General features: G+C 45.9%; 2 protein-coding genes across 2 annotated transcripts in view; both read left to right on the plus strand.

Annotated features, from left to right (window-relative positions):
- The window catches only part of LOC133445838 (E3 ubiquitin-protein ligase TRIM39-like), a 205187-nt gene that overhangs the window by 152504 nt on the left and 34427 nt on the right, over window positions 1-18256 (plus strand). The window lies entirely within an intron of this gene.
- On the plus strand, window positions 1941-16551 carry dzank1 (double zinc ribbon and ankyrin repeat domains 1). Its single transcript, XM_061717310.1, has 20 exons — window positions 1941-2057; window positions 5401-5548; window positions 5631-5703; window positions 5815-5878; window positions 6163-6275; window positions 6358-6422; window positions 7498-7615; window positions 7761-7874; window positions 9452-9544; window positions 9636-9743; window positions 10255-10372; window positions 10503-10718; window positions 12722-12825; window positions 13434-13514; window positions 13593-13683; window positions 14780-14820; window positions 14889-14966; window positions 15045-15172; window positions 16230-16304; window positions 16425-16551. Exons 1-20 carry the CDS (start codon window positions 1949-1951, stop codon window positions 16549-16551), a joined length of 2064 nt encoding a protein of 687 aa, XP_061573294.1. The 5' UTR covers window positions 1941-1948.

Here is an 18256-nt window from a genome sequence, read left to right on the forward strand (position 1 = left end):
TCCGCCCGCCGCAGTCGCTCCAGGTACTTAAAGGCAGCGTCTTCGGGCGGAGCTCGTTGCCTTGGTAACGGCGGTACAAGCGCTGCAGATGCGGTTGAAGTTACATGGATCAGCAGCGGTAAGTTCTGTTGTGTTGTCTTTAGTTTCATCTTCTTTCAGGTCTTCATCCCTGAATGACGCGACACATTTGTTCCTTATTTTCGGCCTCACCGTGGGAACAGTAGAAGTTTATTGATCAAGGTTCTGTTAGGAGCTTCTACTTTGTAAGGTGACCCCGCGATGGAGCAGTTCAAACCCCTCACAGTGGACCATGGAGATGATGCATCAGTCCGTCAAGTCCAGAGTAATTCATCACTTCATATCAAGCTAAATCAACTTTGAAATCAACTTTGAAAACAATTAAACACCTCCAAAATTCAGCAATATACAGGTGCATATTGATGTCATATCGGCAGAGGTGTCAAGTAACGAAGTACAAATACTTCGTTACCTTACTTAAGTAAAAATTTTGGTTATCTATACTTCACTGGAGTAATTATTTTTCAGACGACTTTTTACTTTTACTCCTTACATTTTCACACAATTATCTGTACTTTTTACTCCTTACATTTTAAAAACAGCCTCGTTACTCTATTTCATTTGGGCCTTTAAAAATAAACTATCCAGTTAATAAATTGCTCCATCCAGATAGAGTGAATTTGGTTGTGGCTGTTTCAGATGTTCTTGTCCAGTTTTGTTCTTACATCCGTTCCCTCAGATTCCTGCAACTAAACTTGGATGTACATTCCAATAAAGGTTAGGATAAATGATAACATGCCTCTGAAGTTTGACTTTTTGCACCATTACAATACTTATAGGCAACTAGTCATCATATCTCCTGCTCTCTGAAACACATGTTAATGCTCAATAGTCACATATATGGTTCTTTAATATATTTGCATTATACTAAGATGCATTCATTTTCAATGGCTTTTGTCCTTAATGGCTTTTTTCCCCCTTACATTACTTTTACTTTTATACTTTAAGTAGTTTTGAAACCAGTACTTTTATACTTTTACTTGAGTAAAAAACTTGAGTTGATACTTCAACTTCTACAGGAGTATTTTTAAACTCTAGTATCTATACTTCTACCTGAGTAATGAATCTGAATACTTTTGACACCTCTGCATATCGGTGTATCAGCGGCCCGCTAATACTCAGTCCAGGTGTCAGAGAGGATGGACAACATTTTTATTTTATTCATTTTCCATAAAACCTAATGAAACAGAGTTAAATGTCTGCTTTGGATTAAAGTACCTAAATAGACGTTTCCAGTCTCCATTCTCCAGTCTCTGTTTTCCCCTTCATTCTTCATCTCCAGTCTTCATCTGTAATCGCAGTCTTCATCTGATCAGTCTTTATTCTCCATCTCCAACCTTCATCTTTAATCCAAGTCTTTTTTTTAATCTTAATTCTTCACCTTTACTCTCCGTCTCCAGTCTGGGTCTACAGGCTCCGTCAGCATGCATGAAAGTCATGTTCAGAGGTGATGTAACCCAGAAGATGTCCCTTTAGACTTTCATTTCATGTGTCAGTGATCTCATATTCTCCACGAGACAATGGAGAGAAGCAATTATTACAACTTCCTCCTCCTCTTTTACTGCTGCTCATAGTCTCTACTTCAACCGTCTTGATCTGATCGTTCATTGGGATTTAAGAAAATCCTGATTCCGTTACTCTCATATGAAGGCAGCCTCCCGTTGTCATGGCTATTCATCATATTAAAATACCAGAATTACCATCAGAAATCATTGAAGGAGCAAAGTGATCAATCGGTGATCAGTCACATGTGTCTACATGCAGCTACTCTCAGATACTTTAGTTTTTCAACAATCTTTGTGCTTTCACTGCAGAAAACTATCAAACACCTCTTCTGATTGCCTGATTGACTGGCAGGCGGGCTGTTGCCATGGCAGCGGGGGCAGTGTCAGCTCCACTCATCATTCCCATCATCCACCTGGAGACTCACCGAGCCAAGAACCGCATTGATACCAGAACACCTGTCTGCATCCAGTCAGGTACACAGTCCCCGCTGTTTGTCATCCATCCATCCATCCATCCATCCATCCATCCATCCATCCATCCATCCATCCATCCATCCATCCATCCATCCATCCATCCATCCATCCATCCATCCATCCATCCATCCATCCATCCATCCATCACAACAAACAAAAAAACAGACATCAGTGTCTTAAATTAAAAACCCAGTGTAGAGCTCAGAGGAGCCCCTCTATTGAATGTTCATGTCCCAGTTAGTCCTGGTTTGGGAGTTCAGTCTAGAGGCGGAAAAAAACACCTCCTCTGACCAGAGGTGTGTAATCCAGGTGCCATAAAGTAAAAATCCAGTCCAGCAGTTGTTCCAACCAATCACTAAACCAGCTCCTCTGCAGGTAGATGGTGGGTCGTTAGTGAAAACCCCTGTTCTAAATGTACTGGCTGATCCAGAAACATGGCAGCGTTTTTACTTTATGGCACCTAGATTATACACCGCTTGAATGTGCTTTAATGTTGTTTCTTTTACAAAATCAAAAATAGTCTTAAATCAATCTTAAATTAAGACCAATTTTGAAATGGGGTCAGTCTCAAAGCACCATTAGTCAAATAATTTTCTTTACATTAAGCTGGTATTTGCTCATTAAAACATATACCTGTGGATCAGCCAGTACATTTAAAACAGGTGTTTTCACTAACAACCTACCATCTACCTGCAGAGGAGCTGGTTTAGTGACCGGTTGGAACAACTGCTGGACAGGATTTTTACTTTATGGCACCTGGATTATACACCTCTTCCTCTGACCTCTAGGATCTGCATCCAGACCTGCGGTTCTTTTACTAGGGTCTAGATCTATCCCTGAGGTCCTCTAGGCCAGGGGTTCCCAACCTTTTTTGAGCCAAGGACCAGCAGAAGTATAAACAAAAAGCTCAGGGACCGGTTGACAATTTATGTCAATTTTAATAAACATTTTAGAAAAAAACTATGCATTTTAAAATGCAGGCTATCATCAGCGACGTTAGCTGATGTTGTGGCCTTTAAAACTTGCTTCTGCAAATGTAACTCACGTTTTTTCCTTTCGAAAAAATCCACTGGTTTGTCTTTGAGAGAAGGATGTTTTGTATTTAAGTGTCTTTGGAGCTTGGATGGCTTCATTGCTTCGTTGGCGAGCGTTTCTCCACATAAAATACATAGTGGGTTTGGCGCCTCCAAATCGCCCGTTGCAACAAATCCGTATTTTATATACATAATGTCGTACTTGCGATTAAAGCTTTTGCTTTTCTTTTTGGTAGGATTTTCTACTTGTTCATCACCATTTCTTTTACTCGAACAACCAGTAAAGAAACGGCTCATGGAGGTTTGCTGAGGTCTGCTCATCTCTGCAGCAGACTGTACCTAACCTGCATACAGCACCTGTGCATGGCGCTGTTCAGTCCGGTCGGGTACCAGAACTTATTGTCCGCCAAGCCATGACAGGGCTGCCACTCAAAGAAACACATTTAGATTTAAACAAGTTTTGGATGAAATTATATGACAAAAAAATGCAAAAATTGTTTTCTTAAATTTAGTATGAGGTTGCTTTAATTATGTGGCAAATGATAATAAACACGAGAAAGATGGGTACTTCAATGAAAAATAGATATTTTATTCAACTTTGCTGCTGTTCATACAAAAAGTAAATAAAAAACAACAATTTTTTTTCAAAGATTTTCACTTGAAATAAGTAGAAAAATCTGAGATTTTTTTGCTTGTAATGAGAAGATAAATCTTGTTCCACTGGCAGATTTTCCTACTTATTTCAAGTGAAAATTGACTTGAAACAGGTGAAAATTGTCAAATGAGTTATTTTTCTGGTGTTATTTTTCTGGTGATGACTCCAAATGTTGAAATAGCAGTAAAACCACATTCATTGATGAAATGACATAAGGGATGGGAAGGAGGGATGGCAGTTTTACAGGGGGATGATTTGGACTTTTTTTATTTCAGGGGGGATGATTCTGACCGTTTTTATTTCAGGGGGATGATTCTGACCGTTTTTATTTCAGGGGGGGATGATTTGGACCGTTTTTATTTCAGGGGGGATGATTTGGACCGTTTTTATTTCGGGGGGGGGGATGATTTGGACCGTTTTTATTTCAGGGGGGATGCTGGCTTTAGTTCTTCTGAGGAGGAGACGAGCAGCAGCAGCAAGGAGGGTCCATGAAATCCTCATGAGAAGACTTGAGAAGATTTGGGGGAATCCAGGCTCGTTGGAGCTACAGCTCCATGATGACCAGGTCTACTTCAGATTGAACAGGGGGAGCAGTTTGACAGCCTGTTTTGGAGTGGGTCCTCAGCAGGATCACAACCACCTTCTCTCCTATTGGTCGCACCGAGATGCCCTCACAGCGCGATGAAATTAAAAAATGTTCAATTCAGACGCAGGCAGGTGAAACGCCCGTGGCAGGTGGCCTCTCGCGCGCCGCCAAGCTCGCCAGCAGAGCAGTCCACTCTTGCGCTGCGGCAGCACATACACGATGAATGGGAAAGCCGGCGGCGGTCCCGCTTTGCGCCCTCTATGTGAAAGGGGCTTAATACTGTTGGCCCGTGAAGGTTACATTTGGCCCCATAATGGCCCCTAGGCTGTTTCAGAAAAATCCTAGAACCGCCAGTGCCAAGTTTTGTTACCCGCAACTGCGCTGACACGCAAAAAAAAGAAAAGCTGCTGAGACCCTGCCGTGTAGCGCTGCTCTCGGCAGAGATTGTATGAGGTGAAGTGAAGTGAGATGCCTCACTCCATTGGGAAAAAAACGTCTGGTGACAATTTTGATTATCGCTTTTTTGTCGACAACGTCGGCGAATCATTGCAGCCCTAATTATGATCGGAACACAAGCCATTCCACGGCCCGGTAGTAACGGCTCTACGGACCGGTACCGGTCCGGGGACCGGGGGTTGGGAATCACGGCTCTAGGCAGTGGCGACTGAGCCGAGCAGGGACCTGGTGGAAGAGGATCGGAACACCATTCGTCATTGGTTTCAGTCCTCGTTTTGGTTTGGACAGATTTGATCAGAATGCATGTAAGCTAACATTGATCAGCATCGACCAGGCTTGTGGTACCTGAGCTGAGGTGGGAATGTTCTGGTGTTGGTTCCATTCCTGTGTGGAGTCAGTTCCTACCAACATGGCACTGTGCAGAAAAAGAAGGTTCTGTGACATCACAGGCAGTGTGTCCAGTTCCTTTATACAGCCTCCAGTTCCACTCATCACTGAGGATCCATTACCATGGTAACACCAGCTGCCAGTCCTTCACATCGATGGCCCACCTGGACCCTCTGATGCAGGGCAGGGGAACACCCCGGTGACAGGTGATTGTTGTGTGTGCAGACACTGCAGGTGCACTGATGTTCTTCACTCTGGACGGGTCGAAGCCAGCGGCGGGCCCACGGGGGCCAGCAGGCAGCAGCAGGAAGTACAGCGAACCCATCCTCCTACCAGCTGGGCGGGTGGCCGTCAGAGCGGTGGCCGTCACCAGGTAGGTGCTTACCTGTCACCTCCTGTTTACCTCCGGTACTGCTCTCTGACTGGCTGCCGCGGTGTGACGTATGTGACCTCAGAGATGGCCGTCAGAGCTCCGTGGTGACCAAGTTCTTCAGCGTGGATCAGGTGGAGGGTGAAGATGCCACCCAGGTACTCAGGCCTGCTGTTCTCCAACAGGAAACTACATTTCCCATCAGCCCCGGAGCTGCATGCTCCCACCTGGAATGTAAAATATATCCGTCTTCCTTTCTGTCGTTTCAGCCTCTGCTGGACAGAAGGTCTGGTTCTGCTCAGAACTCTCCGGGTTCTTCACTGAAGCCTCCAGGTGTGTTCACACTGCTCACCTCTTATCTTTTAATCTTACAGGTTTATTAGGTATAAAAACTGTCTGATGGCAGTGGGCAGAGACTTTTTAACACGTGATGTTTCATCTGCTACTAGAAAACATTTAGAGCAACAATGTTTAATCTCAAGTATTTAGTGACTTTGAAGAAGGAAGATGATATTTTAATGTTTTGATTTAACCAACAGATGAGTGTTTGTGGTTTAAATAGTTAACCACCATGAGGAGGGGGAGTCAGTCACTTCCTGTCCTCTTGTCTCCCTCAGAGCCGAGGATGAAGGGACGCAGTCCTCCCCTATCAGGTCCAGGTTTTGTAAACAGTCAACAGGGTCCTGGGTCAGCCACCTGGGCTGCATCGTCATGGCGATCCCAGTCCGCGGTAAACATACTCATCTGACTACAGGCTCCTGAGGTGCTGACAGTCTGTGAGCTTTTATTTTGATGGACTTCCTGTCTGACAGGGTGGGGGTGAGCGGCTGAGCAGCACGCAGGCGTCCAGAATCCACCGGGAGACCGACTTCCTGCGGTACGATCAGAAGTCCAAATGAGGGCGGCTCAGAGAGTTCAGACTTCTTCCGCTTGCAGGAGCGTCCACATACTTCTGACTCACTTTGAATCTGAAACTTCAAACGCTGTAACACCGCTAAACCACGTACCGTGTACTGCCCTTAAATACCAGGATCCAGAACTGTACACGGGTCCGGTTCTTACTGGGTAATATGTCAGCAGAACAACTAAAGGTCAGTCACATGACCTCGGTGCCTGGCCTCCACCACAGACCTGGACACACCTCCTCTGACGTCACCCACAGGTGCCCACCAGTGGTTGACGTGACCTTACGTTCCCTCTGATCATCCACACGTGATCCGGCTCTGACTGTAGGGACCTGAAAGATCACATGGTCTTCGTTCATGACCACCAGCACCACAGCCTGGGGAAGGGGGGGCGGGGTTTGGTTCCTTATCGGTTCGGTACCTTATTTGGTTCGATTTGGTTCCTTATGGGTTCTCATCCAGCTATGTAGAGTATATGAGTATAGTAAGGTTCAAGTATGCACCAATATTCAACTTCAACTACGTCAAAGCTGGCTGAAGCTGAGAAACTGGAACCTTTTCAAATGAACATTGTGACATAAAAACATTCACAATGATCAACTTTTGGACTTTAACAGTTCTCGTGCAGAAAAGGTTTCAGAGTTGGAGGTCTTTGGTGATGGGCGCTATGACAGGATCAAAGCTCTGCACCTGCAACCAGCAGCTGGCACCGTATGGTTCTTCTTCATTAAATATAACCAAACTTTGGTCCTAGTGGTCTGCAAAGGAACCCCTGGTCCGGGTCTGGACCCTAGAGGTCGGTAGAGGAACCGCAGGTGAGGACCCGGACCTATTTTCACATTGACTTCAAAAAGGAAAACCAGCCCTTTGTTTCCAGACAGTAGCGTTGAATTGTGGATTTTTTCCACTGCTCAGATTTTCTCCGTCCAGTAATCTTTTATATACTATATTCAGTTAATATCAGTAGTGCAGTACGTCCTCAAGAAACGCCCCGGGTCTGAGTCAGAGGACATGTGACCTCACAGGCCCCTCCCCCTGTCCCCGCAGGTGTGCTCAGTGTCTCAGTGGCCGTCCTTCAGACCCGTTTGCTCGGTTCTGTGCTCGGTGTGGAGCCGCAGTTCCTCCGTTACCGGGTCAGAAGCTGCCCCCTGCAGAAGCAGGACAGGTACTGCACACACTCATCCAGAGCAGCCGTGCAGGTGAGCACAGGTGTGGAGAAGCTGACACTGTGTGTGTGTGTGTGTGTGTGTGTGTGTGTGTGTGTGTGTGTGTGTGTGTGTGTGTGTGTGTGTGTGTGTGTGTGTGGTCAGATGCTGCAGTGTGTTTTCTGTAACTTTGTGGTTCCTGTCAAATCTGAGACGTGTTTGATCTGCGAGGAATCAACCCAACAACAGCTGCAACCTCAAGCTAGAATCAAACTACAGGTACACACACACACACACACACACACACACACACACACACACACACACACACACACACACACACACACACACACACACACACACACACACACACACACACACACACACACACACACACACAGTCATTCCGGAACAGTCCAGTTGAAGTTGCGTCGACTACACAGGACCTGGATCTACCGACTGCAACTACTACAGGAACTGCAGGACTATCCCGTTGGTACCTGCCCCCCTTGGTGGTTGTGCAGTCAGCGTTGAGGCTTCCAGATTAGTCTACTACAGTCCCATCAAGTTTCCTGTTGATGTTGTGCAGCTCCAAGCATGTCGATATCCACGGGTGCAGCATTGAGCCGTAGGCTTTCTTGTTGTCGATCCAGACAGGGCACAGATCTGATCATCAGCTGTGTTCTTCCTCTCAGTGATGGACGTCCATGTCCCTCTCCACCATCACTGATGTGTCTTTACGTCTTCACGAGACACAAACACAGAAAACTCATCAGTTTACTCTGATTCAGGTTGCAGCTTCACTTTATGAGGTCAGACGTGGTTTTCTTTCTCGTTCGGGGGAAAATCAGAGTTCAACGTGAAGGTTTATTTAAATCCCTCTTTAGATCCTGAGGGACACGTGTTGGATAAAAGCCAGTTACTTTATAGTTGGTGTTTATATATATTATAGTTTGTGGCGGTACGCTCAAATACAGAGTTGAGGTGTGAACATCCAGACGTGTGCGTGGAATCAGCCTACGCATGTTTTTTTGTGCACTTTACTTTTTATTTTTAGGGTCGCCAGGTGTGTGTGTGTTTGCAAGATCGCCACGTGTGTGTGTGTTTGCAGGATCACCAGGTGTGTGTGTTTGCAGGATCACCAGGTGTGTGTGTGTTTGCAGGATCACCAGGTGTGTGTGTGTGTTTGCAGGATCACCAGGTGTGTGTGTTTGCAGGATCACCAGGTGTGTGTGTTTGCAGGATCCCCAGGTGTGTGTGTTTGCAGGATCACCAGGTGTGTGTGTTTGCAGGATCACCAGGTGTGTGTGTGTTTGCAGGATCACCAGGTGTGTGTGTTTGCAGGATCACCAGGTGTGTGTGTTTGCAGGATCACCAGGTGTGTGTGTTTGCAGGATCACCAGGTGTGTGTGTTTGCAGGATCACCAGGTGTGTGTGTTTGCAGGATCACCAGGTGTGTGTGTGTTTGCAGGATCACCAGGTGTGTGTGTTTGCAGGATCACCAGGTGTGTGTGTTTGCAGGATCACCAGGTGTGTGTGTTTGCAGGATCACCAGGTGTGTGTGTTTGCAGGATCACCAGGTGTGTGTGTGTTTGCAGGATCACCAGGTGTGTGTGTTTGCAGGATCACCAGGTGTGTGTGTTTGCAGGATCACCAGGTGTGTGTGTGTTTGCAGGATCACCAGGTGTGTGTGTTTGCAGGATCACCAGGTGTGTTTGTGTCTGCAGGATCACCAGGTGTGTGTGTTTGCAGGATCACCAGGTGTGTGTGTGTTTGCAGGATCACCAGGTGTGTGTGTTTGCAGGATCACCAGGTGTGTGTGTTTGCAGGATCACCAGGTGTGTGTGTGTTTGCAGGATCACCAGGTGTGTGCTTGCTGTGGAAGTGGGAATCCAGCTCACATGTCCACCTGTCTCACTTGTGAGAGCCACCTGCAGCCGCTGACACCTGCGCAGGTACGTTTGTTTTAACCATCTTCTTCTGCAGGCGTGTGGCTGCTGTGATGACCTCTTGTTGCTGCTTCAGGTGAGGAGTGGAGAGAACAGCGCCCCCTCTGTCCCAGCCGTAGATGGCAGGACGTTGATCTGCTCCAAGTGTCGGCGTCAGAACCACAGCGACGCACGATTCTGTGACTGGTGCGGCTGCAAGGTGAACGCATCCCACATGACCTCTGACATCATTTTCATCATTTTCTGGCAGTGAGCGCCAACACCTGAGCTAGACCTGCTGTCCTCCAGCCAGGTCTAGCTCAGAGTTATTTGTGACGGCAGCATCGTCCTCTGCAGTTTCTGGAAGCAAACATTCACCTGTGAGCTTCAGTTGATTTGATGCGCAGGGATGCTGGAGACCTGTCCAGGTGTGCCCCTCCGGCTACTTGGATTTAGGTCAGAGGGGTCCACAGACTCGTTGAAGTCTCTCATCTGTTCTGGCAGCTGCTAGTCTTGTGTTTTGGGGTTGAGTTAGCAACGATCACACCAAATACCCTCACATTGTCTTTATGGTGGTCTTGAAGCCCCTCCTGGGTCTTCCTGTTGTGTTCCTTCTCTGATTGGCAGGTTCAAATATAACAACCCAAAGTCTGCGCTCAATGGACCACCATAAATGTGCTCAGCACTGTGAAGCATTGTGGGAAATGCAGTGATGTGACGTTTGCTTTTAGCCTTCCCATGCTACCAGATGTGTAACATGTTGGTGTTGTGGCGCGAGCGGACACCCGTACGCGCTCTACTGTGGTTCCTGTGGCGTCTTCCTCAAAGCGCCGGCCCCACCCACAGCCTGCAGTGACATCAAACATCCCTTTGAGGGCGGCGCCACCAGCCAGGTACATATTGCCGCTGACTTTCCTCCAGGTGCTTCATAACTCAGACTTACAAGTGTGAACCCTCCATCTGCATGCGTAGGCTTCAGCCTCAGCTCACCACGATGCCACGCCGTCGCCCACTCCTGCTCCGAGTCTGAGGGTGACCCCGCCCACCACGGACACTTACACTCAGACCATAGGCCTCTATTATCCATCAGCCACTGAGCTGCAGAAGAAGGAGCAGCAGAGAGAGCTACAGGCCAGCAGACAGCAGGCGCTCAGAGACCGCCGCCCGCCGCTGACCGCCATCAGTCCCGGACGAGGTAGGAGTGGTACCAGCTGACGACAGAGGGGTCTGATCTGGTTCTGATTGGGTTCTGGTCTGTTCTCGTGGCTCTATTTGGGAATCTTGTGGGGTTTTGTAAATTAAAAGCAGAGGTGGACAGAGTACTCGACCCCAGTACTTGAGTAAGAGTACAAATACTACTGGTCAAAATTTACTCCGTTACAAGTAAAAGTAGCTCAGTCAAAATATTACTCGAGTAAGAGTAGAAAAGTACTTGCTTTTAAAGGTACTTAAGTATCCAAAAGTAAATGCTTTTAAATTTACTTTAAGTAAAAGTAAGAGTAAGAGTAAGAGTAAATTTCTTATTTTCCACATCAGTAAATTACTATATTTTTTCTAAATTCATTTAATGATCTTTTAACTCTTGTTTCTGAGAATTCGATGTTGAGTTGTTGAAAGCAGAGAGGTAGTTCTGCTTCGGCAGACACAATAAACATTTGAAAATAAATGTCTGTGGTTTGTCTGTGCCCTCGTTTTTTACTCGGTCGAACTCAAACATTGAGTTAAGATACAGCCAAGGATTTTGTGAAAGTCCCTGCTCCGAGTCTGGCTCATTATCAGACTCAGACGACTCAGCGGATTGTCTTTCTTCTCCTGACGCAGGCGTAGCCATTGTTGCGGCTCTGTCTTGACTTGTTGCGGCTCTGTCTTGACAAACGCAGGCTACTTTGGCGGTATCGTTTTGAGGAGGCTTGACGTATTTCCGCTTTATGTACATCCCAGTGGAGAGCGGGCACTGTGATAGGTCTCCTCCTTTGACAAAAACAGCTTGTGTCCAATAGGATTTTAGGGAAGAAGAAAAAAGAGCAGACCTGAAAGTAACAAGTACTTTTCAACCTTCCTAGAAATTTACTCGAGTAAAAGTAAAAATATTTGTCTTGGAAATGTATTCAAGTAAGAGTTATAAGTACCAAAGAAATCTAATACTCAAGTAAAGTACAAATCCTCTGGATATGTGCTTAAGTACAGTACTCAAGTAAATTTACTCCGTTACTGTCCACCACTGATTAAAAGATAAAAGAAACATTGCAATGAGATTAAGGGTGACCAAACAGTTTTGTCTTTGTGGCGTCACCTTGTGTTAAGATCATCTTCATGATCCACTTGCATCTCTTGGTGGTTGTCTGGAACGTCTTTGAGGCCGCTTTGGGCCTCGGGCTTTGTGCTGCGTCTCTTTGTGGTCCTCTTTCAGGTCCTCTTTCAGGTCCTCAAACATCCCATGTCTCTTTTGGCATTTTTCCACTAGTACCTACTCAGCCCGACTCGACTCGCCTCGGTTTGGCGATTTTCCACTAGGGGTCTAACGTGCCGAGTAGATACTTTTTCTGTATCTACTCTGCCGAGGTTCTAAGCGGCTGAGTCTCGCTGCATCTGACGTCATCACAATACACGCCACACCGATTGGTCAGGTGGTTGGCCAATCAGGGGTCTGAGTCAGGATGTGTCAGAGCGACTCGCGGCTTCTTGTTCATTTTTTTCAAAGAAGGATGGCAGGAAAGAAATCTGTTCCGTGGTGAAATATCGAGGTGGAGACCTTCTTAAACCTGGTGGCTGAGGAAAATATCCAGAGAGAGCTAGATGGGGCCACGAGGAATGAAAAAATATACCAGGAGCTTTCTCAGTCCATGTCTGCTCAAGGCTACAAACAGACTTTTCAGCAATGCCGAGACAAACTGAAAAAGTAAAAAAGCGATTATTGTGCGGTGAAGGACCACAATAGCCGGAGTGGGTCTTCTTCGTTTGTGTCCCACAATCGAATACGTCACAGCAGTTTTTGCTCCGACCCCAACTACAGTACTTTGAAAAGAAACGAGAGCAAGGCGAGTCGAGTCGGGCTGAGTAGGTACTAGTGTAAAAGTGCCATTTGTGTTCCTCTTTCAGGTCCTCAACCATGTCCTGTGGTCGTCACTGATACTCTTGAGAAAAGATACTTTTTCTTTTCTCAAGAGACGTCTTGTAATTCTCTGATGTTGTCTTCAGGTTACTGGAGGAAGCAGCTGGATCACGTGTGCAGTCACCTGAGAAGTTACGCCCAGAACCACGCTCCCTTCAGGGTTCTGCTGGGAGAGCCTCGTCTGGGCCGAGTACGTTCTTCACCCACGTTAAATGCATAAATCAGACAGTAGAAAAAGAGCTGGGTGGTAGTCAGAGGCTGCGTCCAAAATTGCATAGTTCCAACCTAATGTGTATGCAAAATGAGTATGCGAGATTTTTTACATTAGTACGTACTCAATAGTATGCTCTATCCATACTCATTCCGGAGAAATGTATTAGTATGGATTGATGGACACTAGCTGAGCAGAAACTTCCCACAATGCAATGCAGCGGTGTTTGGTTGCTAAGTGATACGTATATGTCATAAGTATAATAATATTATTATATAATATTAATATTGAAATATTCGTATATAATAATATTATACAATGTAATCTTGTTTCGGCCAAAATAAACGGGAAATAGCGGAGCGATGCTGCTACTGCTGCTGTGACACGTCACTTCCTCCCAACGGCAGGAAGTGACGTGTGGCTCTTAATAGTACGTCCGAATTAATGCATACTACTGATATTTACTCAAAAGTGTGCCGAACTTAAGTATACTTTTTAATATATACTGTTTATTATGGCATTTCGGATGCACCGAGACTCCACATATCAGGGTGTTGCTGACTTCCTGTGTTGTGTTCCTGACCCAGATGGTTTCTGCCGTGGTTCAGGAGGACCAGTATGAGGTCAGTCTGACCGTCAGCTTTGTGTCGGCCACACGAGAGCAGCAGGTGTGTCTTTGGCGCTGATGCTCATGGGACTGAAGGCTAGATGTTCACAGTTATGTCAGAGTGGATGTTGTGATTCAGGTCGGTGCTGAAGGGAACAGTGGAGGACCTGGACCAGCCGGTGGGGACCAGACTCTGAGCAGCGTCATGGAACGATCTGCTGAACGTCTCGGTGAGAACCACACAAGTCCTCAGTGAATCTGAACCTGAGGACACACATCTCAGTCCAATCACCTCTGGTGGTTCTGGAAACGGGTTCTGGATTACAGGAGGACAAGTCTCCTGGTTTCCCCCGGGGGAAGTCTGGGTCAGGTTCTGGGGGTAAGAAGCTGACTGATATTTAGGGGAAAGTGTACGGCGTTTGGCCTGATGCTGGAACTCTGGATCAGATCTTCATCCTCACAAAGATACGGAGAGTCTGTGGGACCTGGACTAGGGACCTGGTCCCACCAGTCTTCCTGGGTTCTGGGGGCTTGAAGGTCTTTGACCATGGACCTTAAATAGTTCTGGATCAGGCCTCGTTTATGAGTGAGTTCTATATCCGGTCCTTTGACACGAAATGATCCACAGCAGCAATATAAAAGAACCCAGGTTCTGGAATGACCTGGGCTGCGTTTGAAATCCCGTACTTCCACCCTAATGAGTATGGAAAATAAGTATGTGAGATTTTTTAGTGCATCTGAAACATTAGTACGTACTCAATAGTAGCTCTATCCATACTCATTCTGGAGAAATGTATTAGTATGGATTGATGGACACTAGCTGAGCAGAAACTTCCCACAATGCAATGCAGCAGTGTTTGGTTGCTAAGTGATACGTATACGTCATAAGTATAATATTAAGTATAATAATATTATTATATAATATTATAATATTCGTATATAATAATATTATATAATGTCATCTTGTTTTGGCCAGAATAAACGGGAAATAGCGGAGCGGTGCTGCTACTGCTGCTGTGACACGTCACTTCCTCCCAACGGCAGGAAGTGACGTGTGCGCTCTTAATAGTACGTCCAAATTAATGCATACTACTGATATTTACTCAAAAGTGTGCCGAACTTAAGTATAGTTTTTAGTATATACTGTTTAGTATGGCATTTCGGACGCACCGCTGGTCTAAGTCCAGACCTGAACCTGGTTGAGGTGCTGTGGTAGACCTTCGTAGAGAGCTGGGTACAAGTGAATGTTTTCCGATCTTCTAACTTATCTAAGCATCATAACATTTAACAGACAGGAACCAGCTCATGGACTTGTGTTTCTGACAGGAAGTGGGCGGGGCTCAGGTGTGAAGACAGTCGGACCTGCGGTAAGAACTCGTTTACAGCCGCTCAGCCTGAAATCAAAGCTCTCCTCTGATTGGCTGTCTGCGTACAGGTCAGTGACACTCAGCTGCTGAAGGAGGTGGGTCCAGGAGGAGGTCGGGTCAGCGCTGTCCAGCAGCTTCTGGATCAGGTACTGACACCGCCCCCAGCCAGCAGCCTCTTCTGAGTCCCCTGATAGTCCGACTCAGACGGTGTGTTTGTCCAGTAGGGGACGGATCCTTCCTGCTGCGGCAGCGACGGCCGACACGCCCTGGCGGTCGCCGTAGTGAACGGCCACCACGATGTTCTTCCTGTTCTGGTGCAGCGAGGAGCCGATGTGGACCAGCGGTCCGGACCGTAAGGGCTGCAGGCAGATGGGGTCTGACCAAGAACCAAACATGAGTGCAGGGCTTGAAATCAGTGGACTGGGAAGACCAGAACCTAGCCCACCATGCCCAGTTTTATCACAAAAACATCTTAAAGAGAAGCGAGTCTGACCACCAGGTTGTTTAGTTTTACAAACGCTGCGTCCACATTTCTGTTCTAAACATGTTTTATCTACTTTTGTCCAATTCGGTTTAAGAAAAGATAAGATAAGATATCCTTTATTTTCTCCCTCAGTGGGGAAACTTATTTTGTTGGCAGCAGTACACTTAGCACACACATGCAGGGGAGGGGTAAAAAGACTGAAAAGTCAGAAATAAAAAATATATAAAAAATACAAAAAGATACGTATAAAATATGTATAATCACAGAATATGAACAGTATATACAGTTGGTTGGAAGAAGAAACAGTGCAAAAAAAGCAGGTGGAGTGTTGTGAGGTAGACTGGCAGATTGGCAGATATTGCACATCTTATATTATTGCAAAAGTCTGTTAGACTAACCTGTTTATCGTCCCATGAGGGTCTTAATCTCGCCACACACACAAGTACCACAACAGTGTAGGGGGCGGGGCCAGTTTGACGCCCTTCACAAGTAATTCTTTCTCCAAGTACACGCCACGTGCTCCAGGAACCACAACAACCTTTACTGCCACCAGTCAAGAAGCCAAGAGGAAACTCCAGTCTCTCTACCGAGCACTAGTGCTCGGTAGAGGACCCTCGGGTCTGGATCCAGACCCGAGGGTCCTCTACTGACCACTAGGGTCTGGATCCAGACCTGCAATTCCTCTATTGACCACCAGGAATTACATGCATGTATGTGACCTGGTACAACATGACATGTTTTAGGTTCTAACAGGTTCTAACGTGCAGCCTGACCCAGCTGTGTTCATCCACACAGACAGAAGCTGAACTCGGACATGTCCTGTAGACATGTTTTACACATGGGTGATGGTGTATGAGTGAAGGTGATGTCGTGGTGGCTCCAGGTGATGGAGGTTCCGACTGATGGCTGATCTTCTCCTCCTCAGGATGAAGAACACAGCTCTACATGAAGCTGCAGCTCTGGGATCTGGAGGTCTACAGAGCGCCCAGGTCCTGCTCAGGTACGACACACCGGGATGACAAAACACAGCAGGTGCGCCAGGTCAAACTGCACAGAACAACCTTCAGATGGGAAAAGACTGATGGTCGTAGTGATCATGTCGTCACCTGTCCTCTTTCAGGTGTAACGCAAGCGTGAGGCAGAGGAACGCCGCTGGGCGGACGGCGTATGACGTGGCGGTGAACTCTGGCTCCGGCGACATGGTGGCTCTGCTGGCAGCTCAGGCTGGACTGGGCGGTCCAGACTGAACTAGGATGTGTTCTGACCAGATCCACTAACTCAGGGGCTCTCATTCTAGAGCTGGTTCTGTCCAATGAACATCCAGATAATCAGATCAACTCCTGAGGTGCAGGGAGACATCGATAGAGACAAGAATGAGAGCACCATCCAGCATCATCCCATGTTCTGGGTCCTGGTGTCTGTGGACGGTGGTTCTCCAAATGATGGATTCCAGGAGCCAGAATCTGTGTGGCTGCTGTCAGGACGTTGTTAGAAACCAAAGGAACATTTCCAGGTTTCTTTATCACATAAATGAATTCCAGATTAGAACGCTGAAAACAGATTTCAGTCTCCAAAGCTTCTTATGAGCACTGTTGGCTAACCAACATGTTCCAGTCTGGCTTCTCACCAAACCAAGAGGAAGAGGAAAATATAGACAAGTGGTCTTTACCAGGTTCAACCGCTGGACAACGTAAAGGACAAACAAGCAATGTCACCATCTGCTCTTCATGTCAACAGGTTTAGGGACATATTCTAATAAAATAAAAAAGGCTTTTTTTCTTCTTCTTTTAATATTTTTTATTCCCACTTTTGTTATAATCTGTGAATATTGTTTTTTTCCCGAGAGGAATAAAATCAGTTCTCTGATGAATGAGTGAACTTCAGTGTTCTTCTAATGTGTAGTTTAAGCAAACTCTATGAGACAACCGGTGCGTCCGAAATGCCATACTGAACAGTATATACTAAAAAGTATACTTAAGTTTGGCACACTTTTGACTAAATATCAGTAGTATGCATTAATTTGGACGTACTACTCAGAGCCACACGGCACTTCCTGCCGTTGGGAGGAAGTGACGTCACAGCAGCAGTAGCAGCCACCGCTCCGCTATTTCCCGTTTATCCAGGCCCAAACAAGTTTACATTATATATTATTATTATATACGAATATTATAATATTAATATTATATAATAATATTATTATACTTAATATTTTACTTATGACATATACGTATCACTTAGCAACCAAACACCGCTGCATTGCATTGTGGGAAGTTTCTGCTTAGCTAGTGTCCATCAATCCACACTAATACATTTCTCCAGAATGAGTATGGATAGCACATACTATTGAGTACGTACTAATGTTTCGGACGCACTAAAAAATCTCACATACTGTTTTTGCTACTCATTAGGGTGGAAGGATGCAATTTCGGACGCAGCTTTAGATCCTGAAAACAAACATGAAGAGTTGAGATTCCAGCACAAACAGAGAGCTGAACTTTGAGCTGATGATGAGACGTTGAACAACTGAAGGTGAAGAGTTTAGTGTTAATCTACAAAAGGATGAACTGATGTCAGTGTCTAAATAGTTTCAGATTCGTAAAGAGTGAAGCTGCTAGCTCAACACTCTTAACATTTCCTCCTTTGTATCCAAAAGAATAGAATAGAATAGACTTTATTGTCATTGTGCTCAAGCCACAAAGAGATTGGTTGGGATGTTCCCATGTGCAAAGGAAGCAAAAAAATAAAATAAATATGAAAAGCACCGTATAAAAACATAAAAGCAATACAAAACAAACTCCCACATCATTCAAAAAGATACACCTGTTATGTTATGTATTATTTAACAGTCTGATGGCCCAGGGATAGTAGCTGTTCTTGAGTGTGTTTGTCCGCTGCCTCAGGACTCTGAACCTCCTGCCGGAGGGCAGCAGGTCAAAAAGACTGTGCCCGGGA

This window comes from Cololabis saira, chromosome 1 (assembly GCF_033807715.1).
Source record: "Cololabis saira isolate AMF1-May2022 chromosome 1, fColSai1.1, whole genome shotgun sequence".
Classification (NCBI taxonomy): domain Eukaryota; kingdom Metazoa; phylum Chordata; class Actinopteri; order Beloniformes; family Belonidae; genus Cololabis; species Cololabis saira.